General features: G+C 43.6%; 1 protein-coding gene across 6 annotated transcripts; it reads right to left on the reverse strand.

The window, feature by feature from the left end:
* Window positions 1–1,823: 1,823 nt before the first annotated feature.
* On the reverse strand, window positions 1,824–18,419 carry sf3b1 (splicing factor 3b, subunit 1). 6 transcript variants are annotated; one of them, XM_056289570.1, is made up of 24 exons: window positions 18,353–18,419; window positions 17,420–17,592; window positions 15,668–15,769; window positions 13,392–13,506; window positions 10,476–10,555; window positions 10,148–10,339; window positions 9,400–9,862; window positions 9,175–9,296; window positions 8,862–9,059; window positions 8,602–8,703; window positions 7,984–8,163; window positions 7,794–7,880; window positions 7,253–7,523; window positions 6,982–7,127; window positions 6,441–6,587; window positions 5,872–5,997; window positions 5,509–5,730; window positions 5,232–5,414; window positions 4,704–4,815; window positions 3,765–3,885; window positions 3,479–3,610; window positions 3,068–3,340; window positions 2,717–2,933; window positions 1,824–2,450 (listed from the first exon to the last, which is right to left on the reverse strand). In XM_056289570.1, exons 1-24 carry the CDS (start codon window positions 18,378–18,380, stop codon window positions 2,292–2,294), a joined length of 3,951 nt encoding a protein of 1,316 aa, XP_056145545.1. In that variant the 5' UTR covers window positions 18,381–18,419; the 3' UTR covers window positions 1,824–2,291. The 6 variants fall into 6 exon arrangements, 4 of the variants coding, with proteins under 4 accessions (XP_056145545.1, XP_056145544.1, XP_056145547.1 ...); XM_056289569.1 differs by lacking the exons at window positions 15,668–15,769; window positions 17,420–17,592; window positions 18,353–18,419 and adding an exon at window positions 10,907–10,961 and having other exon boundaries at window positions 13,392–13,442; XR_008811008.1 differs by lacking the exons at window positions 1,824–2,450; window positions 2,717–2,933; window positions 3,068–3,340; ... (13 more) ...; window positions 9,175–9,296; window positions 9,400–9,862 and adding an exon at window positions 10,907–10,961 and having other exon boundaries at window positions 10,280–10,339; window positions 18,353–18,393.
* Between the last annotated feature and the right edge of the window lie 592 nt (window positions 18,420–19,011).

Genomic DNA, 19,011 nt, shown 5'->3' on the forward strand with positions numbered 1-19,011 from the left:
TACCTATTTTAGAAAAAAAAACAAAAAACAAAACGAATTCAAACAAAGGAGCCATTTATATATCGCTTTAAACAAAATCGTTTAACAGGCAAAACTGCAAACATCCGTACAGTAAGTAGGCAGACGTGCCCTCTGGGAACATGTGACCTAGACTAGCTACAGCTGTGATTCAGCCAAATGTAAGCAATCTCAGCCATCTCTCACAAGGCCTTAAATAATAACCCTCTCCCTGAATGAATCAAAAACTGCCTCTATTTCTGAAATGTCCTCTCTATCAGTTTCTCTTTATCTCTCTCACGCGCGCACACACACACACACACATGCCTGGTGACTTTTATTTTATTCTGTTCCTGTGACAAGAAAATCAAAAGCATGGACGGCATCCGCCTGAGAAATCTAGGTCAAAGCATATGGGCCTCACTATGGAGCAGTGGGGAGTTGAAGTAAATGGAAGAGTAAAAGGTGGGGGAGGGTTTTCCATTATGTGGACTTGTATGCGTGTGTGTGCGCATGTAAGATGTGGTGGTGGGGGTGTGGCCCGTGTGGGGGGTGTCCTTGGAGCAAATGCGTTTGAGTGACTGAGTTTGGTGTTGCAGGGCAGTAAGGTCTGACCTCAGTTGCTCTGAGTGTTACCGAGCACCAGCTTTCCATTCATTCACGTCTTATTACCTTATCGTTCCCCTTCAAGGAACATGCTGGAAAAGAAAAGTGTGCACTTAAGAGATTAAAATGACGCTGAAAAACGGTCCCATCAGCTCTCTCGTTTACCAGAATAGTGGGTTCAGAAGTTATATGAAAACAGTGCAGCTTTTGTAAAGTGGTCACGGATTTCAAGAGAAGTACAAATGTGATCCTGTGTTTTAAAACACAGCTATAAATCCAAATCAATAGATTTCTAACATTATGAGCTTGCACTGCATCTGGTGCCCCAGGCCTTAGTTGAATCGTAACTGGGTTGAGTTCATCCTTAACAAGGCCACCACGACAGCCTGCTGCTATAGCCCCATTGCCTCTTCTGACACTATCTGCTTGTTGTGTCTCAGCAGAATGACAAGGCCGATAAAAGAGAGAATGGTCTTAAGATGGTGGCATAATCCTCCCCCAGACACAACCAAATCACATCTACCAATGTGCTGTTGCACCTGGGTGAAATGTCAGAGGGAAATATTTTTTAGCTCAGACCAGTTTGTGCTTGTTTTCCATATTAAAGGCAAAGAGTAACCGTTTATGTACACACATCTTTACTGGAAAGACACACTTGTTCCTACCATCATGTCTGATTGTTGAAGCTGGTTACACAGTTATCAGTGCAATGTAGAGAACAAACTTATTTTCTCTGCCAACATTGTAAGCGAGATGGAGATGGGTTGTGACGTTTCTCCCTTTGGAATGAAAGACAGAATGTTGACGTCATTCCTCAACAAGGTTATCAAGCCACACAGCTGAAATGCAATTCCCAACATATCGGCATCCTTTATCAGGCATATTCATAATTCTTACTTGCGCCACTTGGGTACATTCAGTATTTCTACTAGTAAATACAGACAAGATTAACGGCATATACCTGGGCTGACATCCATTTGTCCTTCCTTCCAATGCGCAACATTTTTCATTAACCTGGATAGTGTCTAGTGACATTTGCAGGCATTTGACTTTACACCAAAGCACATGCATTGATATCATTAGTGGTGATTGACATTTTCACATCTATTCCACTTGTACCAAAACAACTCGACACCTAACCCATATGCAGTATACATCTCTGGTCACAATGGGCATGTAGTTTAAATTAAGAAAGATAAACTTAACACAAAGAAGCAGAGTTTTATACACAAACATTTTATTTGGTCAAATCAAACATTCTGATAACAAATGAGATGCCGGCTGATATGTGAAAAACAGCCGGTGCAGAGGCCTATCAACACAGATAACCCTCTATTTTAAAAACAGTTTTGACGATTGCTTCTCATTCTTTCAGCAAGGCTACTCTGACCTCAAACCGCAATTCTTTACAGCCACCAAATGGAGATTTAAAACATACATACAGGCTCTTCAATGTTCCATTTTTCATACTTTTTACTTAAGAGGACAAAAGGTGGCAGCCAACTGAAACTAAAGGTGTCGGTGCTGGATTGCTGGACACCTATCAAAAAGACAGATGGCTAAATAATACAAAAAAGGATTGGGTTCTAAGCCAGGAGAGATGGGGTGATGGAGGTGCCAGAGAGATTGTAGAGAAAAACAAAGATAAAGAAGAAGAGTGAAGAGTTGGGGATAACATGGGTTCATATTTACAAGACATATTCCAGCTCATAGCGGATGAAAGGGTTTTTCTCGTCGTTGTAGACTTGTGGGTAGTGGGCAATGAGGGCATCCTGGGAGCCAATGTAAATGGAGTTGTAAATCTTCCAATAGACATCCCTCACCTTCCTGGCTGGGTGGAACAGCCCCTGAGGACACAAGCAACCACAACTGACTCTTTTTTTGCTTATCCAAGTATGCTTAAAGGGCGACGCCATCTGTGTTCTTTTCTGGATTGTTCAAATGGAAACGCTCACTCAGCCATTAGCAAAAAGCAATGATGCAGGTTAGCTGGTTGAAAATAGCCACCACATAATATGTGACATCAAATATTTAATGAGCTGTCCAAAGTATCTAAAGTCTCTGAGAGTTTACATTCCGGATGGGTCAAGCATTACATTTTGGTCAGCCTTACCTGTAGGCAGTACTGAAGCATGCGACAGGGTCCGATGGCTACCCTCAGCCCTTCTAGAGCACCCATGACTGCCTGGATGACGTGGGGTGATGTCTCAAAGACATTGGGCCACACATAGTTAAGCAGGTGGTTGAGAGAGTCTTCACAGCCAAAGCCGTAGACACCCAGGGACATATGCTGTACCACTGCACTGGCTGTCTGTCTGTGAACCAAGTCTCTGCAAGAAATAAGCGATAGGTCAGGGCTGACACTTGGCTGAAGATGACAGAGCAAGTCCAATTTATTCAGGGGTTGATGATTGTTTATTGGGTGAATAATTTATTGATTACTGCTTAGAATGACCTGACTGACCTGTCCATGAGGGCATCCTCAAGCAGTGGTGTGACAGCATAGATATAGTCCTTGCCCATCTCTCCAATGTACTCAAAGAGGAAGGACAGGGACTTAAGCACACCATTTTGCACATTGAGCTCAGGCACGCGGTACTCGTTCATGAGCGCTGGCAGCACAGTGAAGGGTGAACAGGTCTCAGCCACAATGGCAATGGCCACGGTGGTGCAAACACGGTTCTGACGCTCCTGGACCTTCAGGTTATTAAGCAAAGTGGCCAAGACATCATGGGGACTGGAAAGAGTAGGTGTAAGGTAAAGTTAGAAAGGCACAGTGAGAGCAACAGAAAACTTGAATTTACTGCACGAAATGTATCCTGTCAAAATCCTTGTGTTTTTAGACAGGTTGCTTAGGTTAATGTTTGGCCCTCACCCGATAGCCTTGGCGATGTAACCAAAGGTATTAACAGTGGCTCTGCGGATGGCCTTCTTGTGAGCCTTGAGCAGCTCCAGTAGCTCAAAACAGATCCTCATCCATTCCCTGGCTGACACATACTCAGCACCCCTAAACATAAACACACACACAAACACACACAAAAGATCAGGTTATAGAGATCAACAGTTTAATCTTGTTGGGAGTTAGATTCTTGTAACTTTCTCCGACATGTTTTTAAGAGGAACCATTCTGGTAAAAAGAACTACTCCCTCCCAATACTGACCTATCAGCAATCCTGCCCACCAGGTCGATACAATTTTCCTGCACCTTTTCGTGTCTGTTCTTCAAGATTGGTGTCAAGCGAGGAAGGAGGTCTTTGATTGGTGGAGTCATCTTGTGCATACCTGTGAAGGGAGGGAATGTGAGTGATATATATATATATAGATGTAGGGAAAAAAAACTTTTAATACATAGCAGTACAAGCTTGTTTCATGTGTTGCGCACTCATCAGATGCTCATGCGTCTATATTGATAATCCGCTCATTTGTCGAGCCCTTTTATCAACACCATTGACGGTTCAAAAAAAAAATAAATAAAAAAACCCGATATATACACACACACACATACATATATATATATTGTACCCCCCCCCCTCTCCCTAATTGTACTTAGGCAATTACCCCCCTCTTCCGAGCCGTCCCAGTCACTACCTCACCCCCTCTGCCGATCCAGGGAGGGCTGCAGACTACCACATGCCTCCCCTGATACGTGGAGTCACCAGCCGCTTCTTTTCACCTGACAGTGAGGAGTTTCGCCAGGGGGACGTAGCGTGTGGGAGGATCACACTACTCTCCCCAGTTCCCCCTCCCCCCTGAACAGGTGCCCCGACCAAGCAGAGGAGGCACTAGTACAGCGGCCAGGACACATACCCACATCTGGCTTCCCACCCGCAGACATGGCCAATTGTGTCTGTAGGGATGCCCGACCAAGCCGGAGGTAACACAGGGATTCGAACTGGCGATCCCTGTGTTGGTAGGCAACGGAATAGACCATCATGCCACCTGGACGCCCCCGATATATTTTTGCAAACTTTTGATTTTGCAATTCCAGAACATCAACTGAAATTCTACATACAATAATGCTTATTAGATTTACTGCTTTTACAGAACAAGGCAAAACAAAACATGATTACAGACCAATGGGGTGTAGTAGGGAGACATACCAATGACGTTGACGATGGCCTTTAGAGCTCCAAGGATGCTACCCAGGACCTCAGGGTACTCCTCTCCAAGGTACTCATACAAAACCACTCCCAAGTGACCCATTAGCTTTTCCTGCGATGGCAGAGAGAGACATCGCATCAATGTTACATATTCAGGGTTTTCCCTGGATTTGTTCGAGACAAAATTGGCAGAGGCTGGAGAATGTGCATAGCATGTACGAGTGCCATGGGTAACGCGCACACGCTTGGTATGTTTGCACACATGCGCGACTCCATGGCACGGAAGAAACCTGATGATGTCAGGGACATTGAGTCGAGCATAAACCTAGCGTATCAAAGCAGTTGCTGATAAAAGGCAAAATAGTTATGGCAAAAAAAAAAAAAAAGCCTTTGCATTTTCATCATAATTTTCAACAAAGGCAGCAGCCAGTAATACAAAGGCACCATCTTTGAGTTAGATAGGCAGGGAAAACCCTGACATTATGTGGTTGTATCCTTGCGCGAGTGCATGTTGTTACCACAATGTACCTCCTGGCAGGTCTTCATGACCACAGCAGTGCGGGAGATGAGGTCAGCAGCCTGCTGACGGACCTTAGCTGACTTGTTGTTCAGACGCCATAGCACTGTACCACAGATCTGAGGCAAGTAGGGCTTCACACGCTTTCCCAGAGCATTCACCACAGTGCCAAAACCATTCAGCATTACAGAGTCCTGTAGAGGGTAATCAGTAGACAGTAATAGCCGTTAACAACTTGAGCATACTTTATTAAAACAATGTTTACAGGGCTTCTCCTGTCACTCTTACCTCTGTTGTTTGTTCCTGGAAGGCATAAAGAATACCGTCGATCAACTGTTCCTCCAGCTTGTGGTCGATGTCAGCTGCTCCCAGGTTGCCCATGATCTTTTCAATGGTTTCCATCACCATCTTCCTGTACTGCTCAGCCTCATCTTTTAAGTCGTCCACGATGCGTGAAATGATCTCAGCTGCTCCCACCTTGTTGGCCAGCTCCACTGTGGTGTCCACCAGCTGCAAGTGGAGGGCAGTTAGTGTTACAACTCAAAGGGTGTGTGGTTAAGAAGTTTCACATCTCTTTCTCCTTTACAACAACAAATTTCTTATGATGTTGGTTATTTACTTCCCATCTTTGGTGTGTATGAGGATGCTAACCTGTCGATAATTGCGTCTGTCGAGAGCCATCCTGTGTTGCCAAAAGTGCTTAAAGAAGGGGGGTAGGATCTCTGTCTTGATGTAATTGGCCTCTACACCATCAGTGCCACAGCACTGCTTCACCACCTGGGAGACAGAGCGAGAACACAAGTTAGATTATTTAAAGCACAAGGGATTGAAAGCATCAGTTTTTTTTGTTTCTTTTTTATTCATCTGAGCCTTATCCTGTCACACCTCAGTGAATAAGATTTAGTGAACCCCAGTCTGAGCATTGTAACCAGCGGATGCAGGGTGAGAACAGAAAAGACATGGGTGTCCACTCTGCTAACTCTCGTGCTGGTGTTTCCATCTAGCGAACTTCTAGCCCTGATCTGACCATAGCGAGGTCCAACAGGCGAGAATGGTTTGCAGGAACTTTACTAAGGCATATGGAAGGACACGTTGATTCACCTAAACTGAATACAGATATCCCTTTATATGTAACTCCTAATGTCACACTTTGGGATCCTCAGATTTCATCCACCATAAGCCAAGTATGTGCAACACCCACACAAACACACTACTGATACCTTGAGAACAATCTTTTTCATTTCCTCGTCAGGAGACTGGAACTCTCTGATGAGGATCAGCATCACCTCTCGGGTGTAGTAGTTGGCGTACTCGGCATCCATCAGAGGGATAAGGTAGCCGATGGCCTTCAGGAAGGCAGCCAGACCCTGGAAACAAAGGAGAACAAACAAATAGTTGATCAGGTCAAATGTGGGTTCTAGAGCTTTTGCTAATCCATTAATTAAATAATTAACAATAATTAATACAGTCAGTTTAATTAATGTTTTGTCTGCTTCTCCCAACAGAGCATTAATGGTCTACCATCTGACCTCTCTAATGAAAGCAGCAGCTCCTCAGAGGGGACTCTATAGCAATCAAATATTCACACTATAGCCACACACAGGCATAGTGCTGGGTGTGGATCTTGCATCTGGCATTACGTTCATCTTTCTACAATCTTGCAGACAAGCCAGCAATCTTTACTCATACACAATACAGAGGCAATAAGTAAGTGAATATCTCATTTCCAGTTTGAGTGTGAGTGTATGATGGCATTTTTACCTTTCCTCGGTGCTGTCTGATACCCTTCCAGAGAGGCTTGAGGACTGAGTCAAATGATTCAATACCATAGGGAGTAGCAGCCTCAGCCAGGGCTGCAATAGCCAGGGCACTGATGGTCCTCACTTTCTGTTGCTCGTCCACCAGACCTGTGGCCATACACAGCAAAGACATACACCCAGAGATCCAACATATTTCATGCCAAATCTTACACATATTTGATCTTAAATGTAACCAATACATCTCTTTTGGCGAGTGTGGGTGGATGACTGACCGTGCTCTATGATCTCCACCAAGCTGCGAAGGTGGGGCAGGATGGCACAGCCCATAAGAATGGCAATCTGCTGGACAATTTTGATGCCTGTGTGTCGGGCCTGCCAAGACTTCTTGCTTTTACACACAGCTTTGAGGAAGGGCAGAAGGGAGGGGATGCCAAGGGCAGAGGCCACCACGGCAAAGGCCCTGGCTGTGGTGTTTCGGACGTACTCATCCATGTTGTCAATGTCAGGACGCATGGTGGAAATCATGGTAGCTAGACCTGCAGCCTAGAGGACAGGGACAAAGACTCAAATCAAAGCTATGCACTATTCAGCACTGTGTTTTGCATGGACAGTTCATTTCCAAGTCTGGGCTTTAGAATGTGTGACCAACGGGTGCAGGGTGAGAACAGAGAGGACATGATGTCAGCTCTGCTGGCTCTCGTGCTGGTGTTTCCATCTAGCGAAATACTAGCCCTGATGTGACCACGGAGAGGTCCAAAAGGCGAGAATTTTTCGCATTAGCGTTTGCAATAACAGCAAAATTCAATGCCTCACCTTAGCCAAGTTAGAGATGATCTCCCTGCCCTCCACTCTTGCATAGTAATCCTCATCAATCAGTAGGGGCTCGATAACCACCAGGATCTAGAGACAAACAAGATGGACAATATCAAAATCTGTCACACAGATACACTATAGCACTAGCCTTACACTCCTAGAGACACACCAACTCTCATGCCAAGCCTACCTTGTGCACATATGGCCGGACCAGATCGTCTAGTTTGTAAAGGATGCGGTCAATGACCTTGACCAGCAGGTGGCGTTCCTGGTCCTCAAGAGTGGGGGACATGAGCAAAGGCAGGATCTGATTGAACAGGGGGCCGGCTCCAAACTCACGTGCCTTGTCTGTTATCTGACGTAGTGCCGCCTTGGGGGAGAGAAGACAGTTGATTGCTTTGTTTGGCTTGGCTTTTTTGCATCCTTAATATATTTAATTGCCATTTTTGTCAGCTGCTCTCAGTAGAACACGGTGGTTGAACTTTTGACCTCTACTGAGAACAGCAGCCCCCAAACAGGGGGATTCTATTGCAAGCAAATATTCACACTGTAGCCACACACAGGCCCAGCGCTGGGTGTTGATCTTGCACTGGTTACTGGTTTTGCACTACATCTCTCCAAGAATGACCTGTGTCTTTCAATAGGCATCATAGTGAGGGACATGATTCATTTTACAAGTTCTTATGGGCACAAAAGTAGGAAGTAGGGTTCAGGGCCATAGTTGCAGAGGCTAAACCATGATATCCTTTTAATAAGGGAGACACTGCGAGACAATTGATGAATGGTCGGACAAAGGAATTTGACAAACCTTTCTCATGGGGGGAGTTCCATTCTTAATCTTCAGCAGCAGCTTCATAATCTTCCGCTCCTTCTGCTCCTCAGGGCTCAGTGTGGACTCATCCACCTCCACCTAGCATAAAAATAGAGAGCAGCGCATACACTTAGACACGTGAAAATTAAAGGAAGTACCTAGACAGTTGCTTGTTTTTTCAATGTGCTGCATGTGCATGCATGTCTGTGTGCCCCCCCCCCACACACACACAACCACAAGACACATCCAGTCCTTACCAGCAGTTTGTCAAAGTACTGTATGTCATCAGGCTTGAGGAAGGGGAGATTTCCAGAGGGCTGATCGTTGACTTGCTTCATGGAGCGGTCCTCTGTCTGCATGTGGAACCCTGTCATGCCTCCAATAGGAGTTGGGGTGGCTGATAGTTTACGGGCTGGTGTACGGATGGGCACATAGCCTGCCGGTGGGGGCAAAACCTGCGATAAGGAAAAGCAAAAGTTTGTTAATGCCAATATTTCTCTTTCACACTTGGTTTGATGACAAAAAATTGGTAATTGATGAATCCAAAATGTAACGAAAGAACACATTTACCTTATATCCCTCTGGGAACATGGCGTCCAGCTCCTCGTCTGTAAGAGGCCGGTTTCTCTCATCGATTTCCCTCTCCCATCGCCATGCCTGCAGCTGCTCTGGGGTCATGCTCATCAAGTGTCCTGGGAACAAGAAGTGAAAAAACGTTCGTTTGAAACATTTTTTTTTATACCAGCAAAAGGGCTAGAGGGCCAGAAGTACTAATGGTGGCAGCTCATTGTTTACCTGGTGTAGGCGTAGCCATGTTCATGGCTGGTGTTCCTATTGGGGTCTTTCCTGGTGTAAGCAGTGGTGTTGATGATCCCATCTGGCTGGCAGGGGTTTCGTCCCATCGAGACTTCCTCTTACTGGCCCCCGGTGTGGGGGTCTCTCCCACTGACTCGTCTCCTCTGTCTGTGCGTGGGGTTTCAGCCCAGCCACTCCCGTGTCCAGGGGTCTCTCTCTCTGTCTTGGGGGTTTCATCCCAGCGGTTTTTGCGGACACTGCCTGTAGCGCCACCGTGGCCTGGTGTGGCGTGGCCTGGTGTATCCCTACCAGGGGTGGCAGCACCAGCTGGTGTGTGGCTGGGAGTAGGGTCCCACATTCGGGTGCTGGGGGTGGCCCCTGGGGTCTCACTGCCTTTAGGCCGACCTGGTGTCTCATCCCAGCGACTGTTTGATGGGGTGTGTGCAGGGGTATGGCCTGGAGTCTGTGAGGACAGAAGGGAGAAAATATTACACGAGTGGAATTGTTAACAGCTTTAAAATATCCTGTGTACGCTTACCTGTATTTCCTTCATGTCATGCAGCTTTTGAATTACATTGAATTCTTTATAAAATCAAAGATATGTACACCATCTCCTCATAGTCACCCCAAGGCACATCAGTGGGAGGTCTTTAATAACACTGCCTCTGGCTAATCAATCTGTATTCATTAGGAAGTGACAGAAAAGCTCAAAGACAATCATAGAGATGTGTAGACTTCTTTAATCTACCTCAGCATTGGCATCAGCCTGGTCCCAGCTGGACATCTTTTTGGGTGTAGTGTTGGAGGGTGTTTGGTTTTGATCAGCTGTCTGGTCCCAGCGGCGTTTGCGCTTTGCAGAAGCTTGGGAGGTTGCAGAGCCGTTCACAGCCTTCAGGTCCCCTGATTTTGCCTTCTCTGCCAGCTGTTGACGGATCTCTTTCTGCAGGGACACACACACACACACACATACAAACGTAAGGAAAAGCAACAAAACTCACCCTTTTTGAAATGGGGTCTGAAATGTCTAATAATGGTTGGCTGATGTCTAGGTCTTAAGACAGTGGGTAAGCCCATACCTCCTCTTTGGTCAGGTGCTGCTCTCTCATGACGTCCATGTATGACCTGACCTGTAGCTTGGGGTCTGGAGTTTTGCCCCCTGCGCGAGAGAGCACCAACAAAAACACAAGACACTCATTAGAACATGTTCTAGGGACCCAATTTTTAACAAATACAGCAAGCACAAAACACAGCCACCTATCCCTGAATTTCTTAACGGACTGATATTATCTATTATGTTCCATTTGTTTTACAGATGAAATCAGAAAACAAAGCCTTAAAATAATGTACAATCCTTTTTGTTACATACAGACATAGCAGTCTAAGGAAAAACAAGCAGATACATAAAGAGAAGAGCTGAGGTTGTTGTGTTTTTCTTTAAGGAGATTAAGGAGAAGATATAGCCATCATTGATGCAGGGGTCCTGGGCTGTGCTCTCCAGAATACGTACACTTTCAGTGCCAAGGGTCCTTCTGCAGTCAGACTTCAACCGGCAGAAAAGAAGCCTAGAAAATTTCTCTTTACCATTAGTAACACTTTGGAAAAGGGTTGGAACTCACACACAATAGTATACCACCTGTGTTGCATTGATTTACGGCACTCAAAAACTATCTCAAAAGTATCCTGTTGGGGCCTAACCTCAAAGTAAAAGAGGAAAATAGTCAAACAAAAGAAGCTGTGCTCCAGGTTCCCAATTAATCATAATTCATCAAAAATGAAGCCAAGATTCAGAGGCAAAGTCTAGGAATGACATGTTACCTCTGCATTGTCGAATTGCTGAGTTGCTGATACCTCTGCAGCCAAGTATTATGCAAGTGGGCGACAAAATAAAGTGTAGCTGTAACAGCAAAACTACAAGTAGAGAAAAATGAGCCAAGACAGGTCAAGGCTTAACTCTTCTTAGGCGTGAAAAAAATCCAGCAATCATGCTAAATTTAGGTCTTGACTTCCTTTTTTTTGTGTGTGGGGGGGGGGGGGGGCAAAGTTTGGAAAAGAAAAAAAGTGAAGCAAATAACTACATTCAAATAAATTATTTGGTTTTCTGTTGCCATTACTGTCTATAAGTATGGATCTAATGTTTTTAAGTAATAAGCTTTAGGAAAAAAAAAAAGAAAAAAAAACAGCAAGAGGCTCTTGGAAGATAGCTGCAGCTGGACCGTGTTTGCTTCCCCTCACAGGCCCCCAGTCAGACAAGCAGCCAGTAGACCCTGACTCAACTGACGAGTGCAAATTTTGTGTTCACCATAACCTACACAGGATGAGTTGCTGCACCCTTAACAGAGTGCAGTACAGGACTGGCAAAGCAGTACTGCTGTAGGAGAGAAATTAAGGACAGTTAGTATGGGCCTGTGGTATTGTGGTACACAGATTTCTTGTTAACATATTTCTATTTTACAGAGAGTTGTAAAATAAAAATATATTTACACAACATCTTTGTAAATAGCGCTCTCTCTACATGCAGGCTTTAATTGAAGCCCTACCAAGACTAAATCTGAGGCACTGAGGCCATCTTCAGCACATTCTAAGGGGATCTGAATAAGTTCCTCAATGGAAAATGATCTAGCAAATCTTGCTGGCTCTTTCAAGTTTTTGGTTGTCATGTTTTGCAAACTACATGCTATATGTACGCATATTGCATTATTTTTCAATGACTTTTTTAGGCAGAGACATGCTCTACCATTGTTAAAATTCATGATGGGCTATGTTCTGGCAGGTACGGACCTTCAAACTTTTAATGACGCTGACCAATCTAATATGTAGAATATATTGTAGCTGTATCAGATTTAGAAAAAAATGTTAATTAAACCATGCCCTAGGTAAATTTAGTCTGAAAGGCTTTGGATTGAATTGTAAAATGGAACATTTCCTGAAATGTAAGACCAATGTAATGTATGGTGGCTACTTATGTGGAGGCTCCTTCATTACAGCTGTTCCTATTTGACAAGGAAAGCATTGTAATTAGATTACAAGATACAACACAGCGTCCTGTACTAAGGCCCACAAATCCTAACAGCTAACAACTCTGACTCCTCTGTGTTGGAGATAGATGACCACCGGCTTGCTACAATTCCAATGAGAAGGTTGAAACTGTAGACAAAACCATCTAACTGACTTAATTCATATATGTCTTTTTAATTTTAAAGTGACTTATCACTAATTACTTGAGCCAAGGTTGTAAGATAGTGATCAAATTTCTCTGTCTGCTTTGTGACATACTGCCCTTAGAGTACATCTACAAAGATTGTTTAATGTTTTCAGCTACTGAGCACAGCAGGGTATGGCAGATTGCATTGGCAAATGAATTATCCGAAAGATGATCCTTAAACCTTAATTTCCCATTCCTGTTTCTAACATAAGCTAATTTACTACATGACTTCACTGAAATTTCCCTTCAGTCTGCACAATAGCCACATGGGTCTGTTAACCCTTCGACTCACAAATCCAATCTATCTGCGACCCATGTTTGTTAGGTGAACTAGCCATTTTCACAACAGAAAACCTAACCACCTCCGCCAATAAAACATATGGCAACCCAACACCAGGATCAGTTTCATCACACACATTGGCACAAAATATTCCAATTTTATAAAATTTCCTCAATGGACCTTTACAAACCAAAACACTGAATTCCAACTGTCTGTGTCCGCCTTGAGATTCATTGAAAAACTTGAGGAGAGTCAATTGGAAATTAATGGATGAAGAGGAAAATTTACCATGGCACCAAACACCCTTGCGCCAAGGAGGATTGACCACAGGGAAGGGACAAAGTCTGGGAAGCAAGCCATTGCACTGTGGTCGAAGGGTTGAACAGCATAAATGTGGGTGTTAAACCCTTGATAGCCATGGCTTCAAAATACAAGCAAACCGAGGAACACCACGGAAAAGGGAAGGAAATGGGGAAAATGAAATGAAGAGACAGGAGGAGGGACATTTACCATCTGCAAATGGATCGAGTCGCTCAGGGGAGATAATCATCTGTCTGCGACGGCCTTTGTATTCGTCCTCCCTCTCTGCGATCTTCGGGGGGCGATGCTCTGCAAATGGGTCATACTGTGCAAAGGCAACAAGGGAGAGAATAGGGAGGGGTGAAGGGGATGTCAGTTTGTCTTGACAGTAATGGATAATTTTTTTTCTTAAACTAGTGGTTGACCGATTAATCAGGCCAATAGCTGGCATTTTGAGATAATCGGCATCAGCCGACGCCTGCGCTCAAAAGGCCGATAAACAAAAAATATTAAAAAAATTTGGCTGCTGGGGAATGATGTTACGTGTTCTCCCTTGTTTCAGCTTCGCCATTCTACGGGCAGATGTCAGTGGGTGCTGTGGACAGTGCCACTGACACGTGCTAATGCTGGATGAAACGTTACCTGAGATAAAATGGTAAATTCCTCGCTTAGAAAGCTCAATATATTTAAGTGACCACTCTTAACATATAAAATGTTCACTGTCTGTATAATTAGATTTATTTTGGTCTTTTAGTGCGAAAATGTGAACAACCTTAGTGGTTAATTGTAACAGTAACAAGCTTTCAACCAGCTAAACTAGTTTACAGGGTTTGAAAATCTGTTGTATGGACATCCCCAACCCACATTCCGACTCCTGACGAACCAGGGTCATAAAACATTTATCAGATTTTTCATTTGGGATGGGTGTGGGACGGTAAAAGTTTAACTGTGAAGCCTTTTATTGTTGGTGAGCTTGTGGTCTGCCATTGTTAAGCATGTTACATAAACAAATTTTTCTTCCTCAATGCTACTAATATACATGATCATGCCAGTGCAAAGTCTGCCAGCAGAAGAGTAACATTAATAGCCAGCTATTAGAACTATTTTCAAGTGGGCAAAGCCAGCAGCACTTGTCAGCTGAGGCAGAGGATGAAGACAGGATTGATGAACCTCTCCTCTCATCTCAAGTCAACAGTCTGCTATTGTAAGCAATTGATAGCTAATAAGATACCCAACGTTAGTTAGTCAGTTGCATTTGCTAATGGGCTAGCAATAGCCTCACGTCAACAAGTGGGCTTACATTAACAGGAGTGTGAAAGCTAACATTAACGTTATCAACTTGCCAACGTCTTGGGGAGCGAACGTTTATGGGCCTCTAGCTAACAATGTTTCTGCACTTGTGTGCATCTCGCTCCCTCTGCGCATGCACGTGTACATGTTTGTCTATACTTCAATACACCAACTTAACTTTGCAGTGTTTAATGACATAGTAGTGGATTCGCAGGACAGAGTCAAAAAATAAACTGACATGATATCGGCATTATAAATCGACCATCGGCAGCCCTGCTCTCTAAATATCGGCATTGGCATCAGCCATTGAAAAACCTATATATCAGTTGACCACTATCTTAAACACCAAACACTAATTATCTACCTTACAAATAATTTTACATCCAAACAACGATCTCATACAGAACACAGCTGAAGTGAGTTTCATAAAGTTCAAAGTATCTTTATGAACATGTTTTGTGGAGAAACAAAAAGATCAAGGCTTCCCTTCAATTTTATGATTTATGAAAACAGGCTGTGAATTGAGTACAAAATTCATTTTTGTTTTTACGGGTAACATTGAAGAAAATTAATCCCAAAGAAGAAAGGTTCTGAAGGCAGTGGAATAAAACTCGATTTACATTGAGATCCCCCCACCCCTTTTTCTCCCCAATTGTACCTGGCTCTTTCCACCCCACTCTGTGAGCTGTCCCGGTTGCTGCTCCACCCCCTCTGCCGATCCGGGGAGGGTCGCAAACTACCACATGCCTCCTCCGATACACGTGGAGTCGCCAGCTGCTTCTTTTCACCTGAAAGTGGGTAGTTTCACCAGGGGGACGTAGCACGTGGGAGGATCACGCCATTCCCCCTAGTATCCCCTTCCCCCTGAACAGGCGTCCCGACCAACCAGAGGAGGCGCTAGTGCAGCGACCAGGACACATACCCATATCTGGCTTCCCACCCGCAGACACGGCTAATTGTGTCTGTAGGGACGCCCAATCAAGCTGGAGGTAACAGGGGGATTCGAACCGGCAATCCCCGTGCTGGTAGGCAATGGAATAGACCATAAGGCTACCGGGAAGCCTCTGAGAGATTCCATTTAAACATTTTCAAAAAAATCACTTTGAAAACTCATGTTGAGTTCATTTTTGGATGCATACATGTGGTGCTAGGAATAGCAAGGTTGTGACAATTACTATGGCACACTTAACACTCACTTGCTCTTCTGACTGAGGTATGGCATTGAGTATTGCCACTGGAGCATGATACCCTGGTTTCTTCTGTCCCAGCAGACTGGTTGACGAATCATCTTCATCATCCTGGGGAAAGAAGAGGAAACAAGAGTCTAGTCAAGCCTTGCCAAAATGGCAGGCTCTCCCAGCTCGTCTACAGAAAGCAATAGGAAGCAATCAAGCTCCTTGAAAAAACATCAGTAAAAACAACTGAATAACACAGGTTAACTGGTGTCCAACCACTATTAAAAAAAAAAAAGAAAGAAAGAAAGATGAGTAGTTTGCTAATTAAGGACATGGCAGGAATAAAGGGAGGGGAGAGGTTTTAAAATGTTTAATTTCTTGTGACACAAACAAATATTACCCATCCCTGTATTATTGGTGCTACATTTGACACAGTTGACTACAACATATTACTAGACTGACTGGAAAACTGGGTGGGACTTTCTGGCACAGCACTAAACTGGTTTGAATCCTACTTATAGGACAGGGACTACGTCTTTCTTCTATAGGCAATTACAAATCTGAGCGTACAAAAGTGACCTGTGGCATTCCCCAAGGCTCCATTCTGGGGCCACTTCTATTTAACATCTATATGCTCCCACTAGCTCAGATTATGGAAAAAAAACAAAATATGTTACCATAATTATGCAGATGAAACACAAATTTACATAACCATATCACCAGGGGACTATAATCCCATTCAAGCACTGAGATAGTGCATTGAACAAACCAATGATTGGATGTCTAAGAATTTTCTTCAAATAAACAAAGATAAAACTGAAGTAATTGTCTTTGAAGCCAAGGCAGAATGATAAAAAGTCAGCTCTCAGCTAAAATCGGTAATGTTAAAAACCACAAACCAAGCCAGAAGTCTTGGTGTAGTCATAGACTCAGACCTGAATTTATATAGCCAGATTAACACAAAGTCAGCCTGCTATCGCCTGAAGAATCTATCAAAAATTAAAGGATTTAGTCTCAGCAGGATTTAGAAAAATTTGTCCATGCATTTAGCTTCAGTCAACTCAACTACTGTAAGTAACAGTGTCTTCACAGGATTCCCTCTCAAAAAAAAAAAAAAAAAAATCAAACAGCGACAGCTGATTCAGAATGCTGTGGCTGGAGTCCTTACTAAGAACAAAAAAATTGATCACATCACTCCAGTTCTGAGGTTGTTACACTGGCTTCCTGTTCGTCAAAGAATTGATTTTAAAACTCTGTTCTTGGTTTATAAAGCACTGAATGGTTTAGGGCCAAAATACATTTGTGATCTTCTGCTACACCATCCAGACCTCTCAGATCATCTGGGACAGGTCTGCTTTCTGTCCCCAAAGTCAAAACTTAACATGGAGAGGCAGCTTTCAGTTTTTATGTACCACATACCTGGAACAAACTCCCATGCAGGTCTGACGCATCTCTCAGTTCTTTTAAATCAAGACGGGGAGAGGCGGGGAGGCGGGTAGACACCCTGGACAGGCCACCAGTCCATCACAGGGCCAATTAAATAACATTTTAAGCTTTTGATTATCATACACTGCACTGTAACTTTTACTCTTTTTTAATAAATGTCTTTTTGTTGCCCTATGCTACTTTTCTGAATGCCTTTTATGTTTTATGTAAAACACTTTGAATTGCCTTGATGCTGAAATGTGCTATACAAATAAAATTGCCTTGCCTAGCCTAGCCTAAAAAAGTATGTGAAATAAAAATTACAATCCAGCAGAGCAAAACACTTACATCCTCCTGTTCATTGGCAGCAATGGAAGTCACATATCCAGCAAAGCGGCTGTCGCTGCCTCCATAAATCTCCTGGTCATAGAAGCCAGTGGAGTCAAGGCCCACTCCCTGCTCTCTCTCCTCCAGCAGAGTAGCCTTCATCCCCTGGAGCTCCAGGATCTGGGCCTCAATGTCTTAAGGAGAAAGATAAACCACAAAAAAAACAAAAACAAAACAAACCAACAATAAAAAAAAAAGGTCATTGACTACACCACAATAAGGACATAAGCAAAATTAACTTAAAGCAATATATGATTCCCTGGATAGATTTGGAACCCAAATTACCAAAGAGCATTTTAGGGACCAAATTGAATAATTATTAATATTGTTCAAATCCTATTTGGGGCAAACACAAATTAACTACTTTTGGCTACAATCAGTGTATTCCAATGTCCAACTAAGCATATACATCAAACAACTTCATATCTATCTATATTAAGAACAGCGCAGTGTGATCGACCCAAATAAACCATCGCATTCAGGTACCATGTTTCCTTGTGAACATTAACTTCGTTCACGAAAACGAAGCGGCCACAAATGTTTTATCAGCCAAATATAGCCAGCATTGTGGCGATTAAGCGACTATGATAGAATAACAGTTTAATGGGCGATTTTTAAAGGCTGAGATGTGTTGGTGCGTTGTAAAGCGAGGCGAAAATGCTTCCTGGCTAGGCACCTAGCTAACTAGCAGCCAGCGCCATTATCTAATCCTCGGTTGTCCGCGTTGCGTCGCAGCTAGGCCCGATTTGATAGTCGCGGATTAAAGAACGCCAATTTACTCTCCAAAAGTTTGAAACCCGTTTTAGAAAACATATTGCAATATCACAAACACGGGACTGAAATAGAATCAACGTAAATTTGGCGGTGAATTAGGTTTTAAACAATAAAATTTACCTTCGTGTGTTTTGGCGATCTTCTCCATTTTGGTGGTGGTTCGTGACTGGAACAGGAAGTACGCAACACTTAATTTGCGTTCTTTCCGGCTGTTCGCAGATCTGCCCAAAATAAAAACTGAGCGCGTTCCGTATGTAAATCCAAGTAAGCGCTTGCTGTCGAATAATGGAGCGTAACAAGAAACAGAGATTTAAATGACCACATTAACGGCACCTTATTTGGGTACCTTGTATGTAAACGTTTGCTGTTAACACATATAGACACACTGAAGACTCTTACATTGTCTCACTCGTAAATAGAAGATACATACACATTTGTAATATAAATTGCATTAATATTTGTATATAAGCATTTAATATGACGCTAGGTCTGTGCGTATGTGTGCGTGCACACGTGGTTTCCCCCCTTCTGTCCGGTCAATGACACAAGCGAAATCAATAAAACCAAAATCGGACATAAGCAGGTCGAAAAGTGTTTTTAACAGTGCGGAACACCGAACTTGAAATTGAGGTTATACAGGTTAACGCAGTAATCCGAGCCAACATCTCATGACATGTGTGCGACAACGGACAGCGATTATTACATTTCTGTGTGTGACGAAAGGGCGAATTGGCCAATGAAAATCCTCGTCTGAACTCGACCGCCCACTGTTTGCGTCC

The sequence above is a fragment of the Lampris incognitus genome, chromosome 11 (assembly GCF_029633865.1).
Source record: "Lampris incognitus isolate fLamInc1 chromosome 11, fLamInc1.hap2, whole genome shotgun sequence".
Classification (NCBI taxonomy): domain Eukaryota; kingdom Metazoa; phylum Chordata; class Actinopteri; order Lampriformes; family Lampridae; genus Lampris; species Lampris incognitus.

Bases quoted from the DNA above. Each gene is read 5' to 3' on its own strand.
- sf3b1 (XM_056289570.1), bottom strand. From the start codon at position 18,380: ATGGAGAAGATCGCCAAAACACACGAAG. The intron at 13,507-15,667 runs GTGAGTGTTAAG...GCCTTTGCACAG, and splicing joins TACCTCAGTCAGAAGAGCAA to TATGACCCATTTGCAGAGCA. The intron at 7,881-7,983 runs GTAGGCTTGGCA...GTTTGTCTCTAG, and splicing joins TCCGGCCATATGTGCACAAG to ATCCTGGTGGTTATCGAGCC.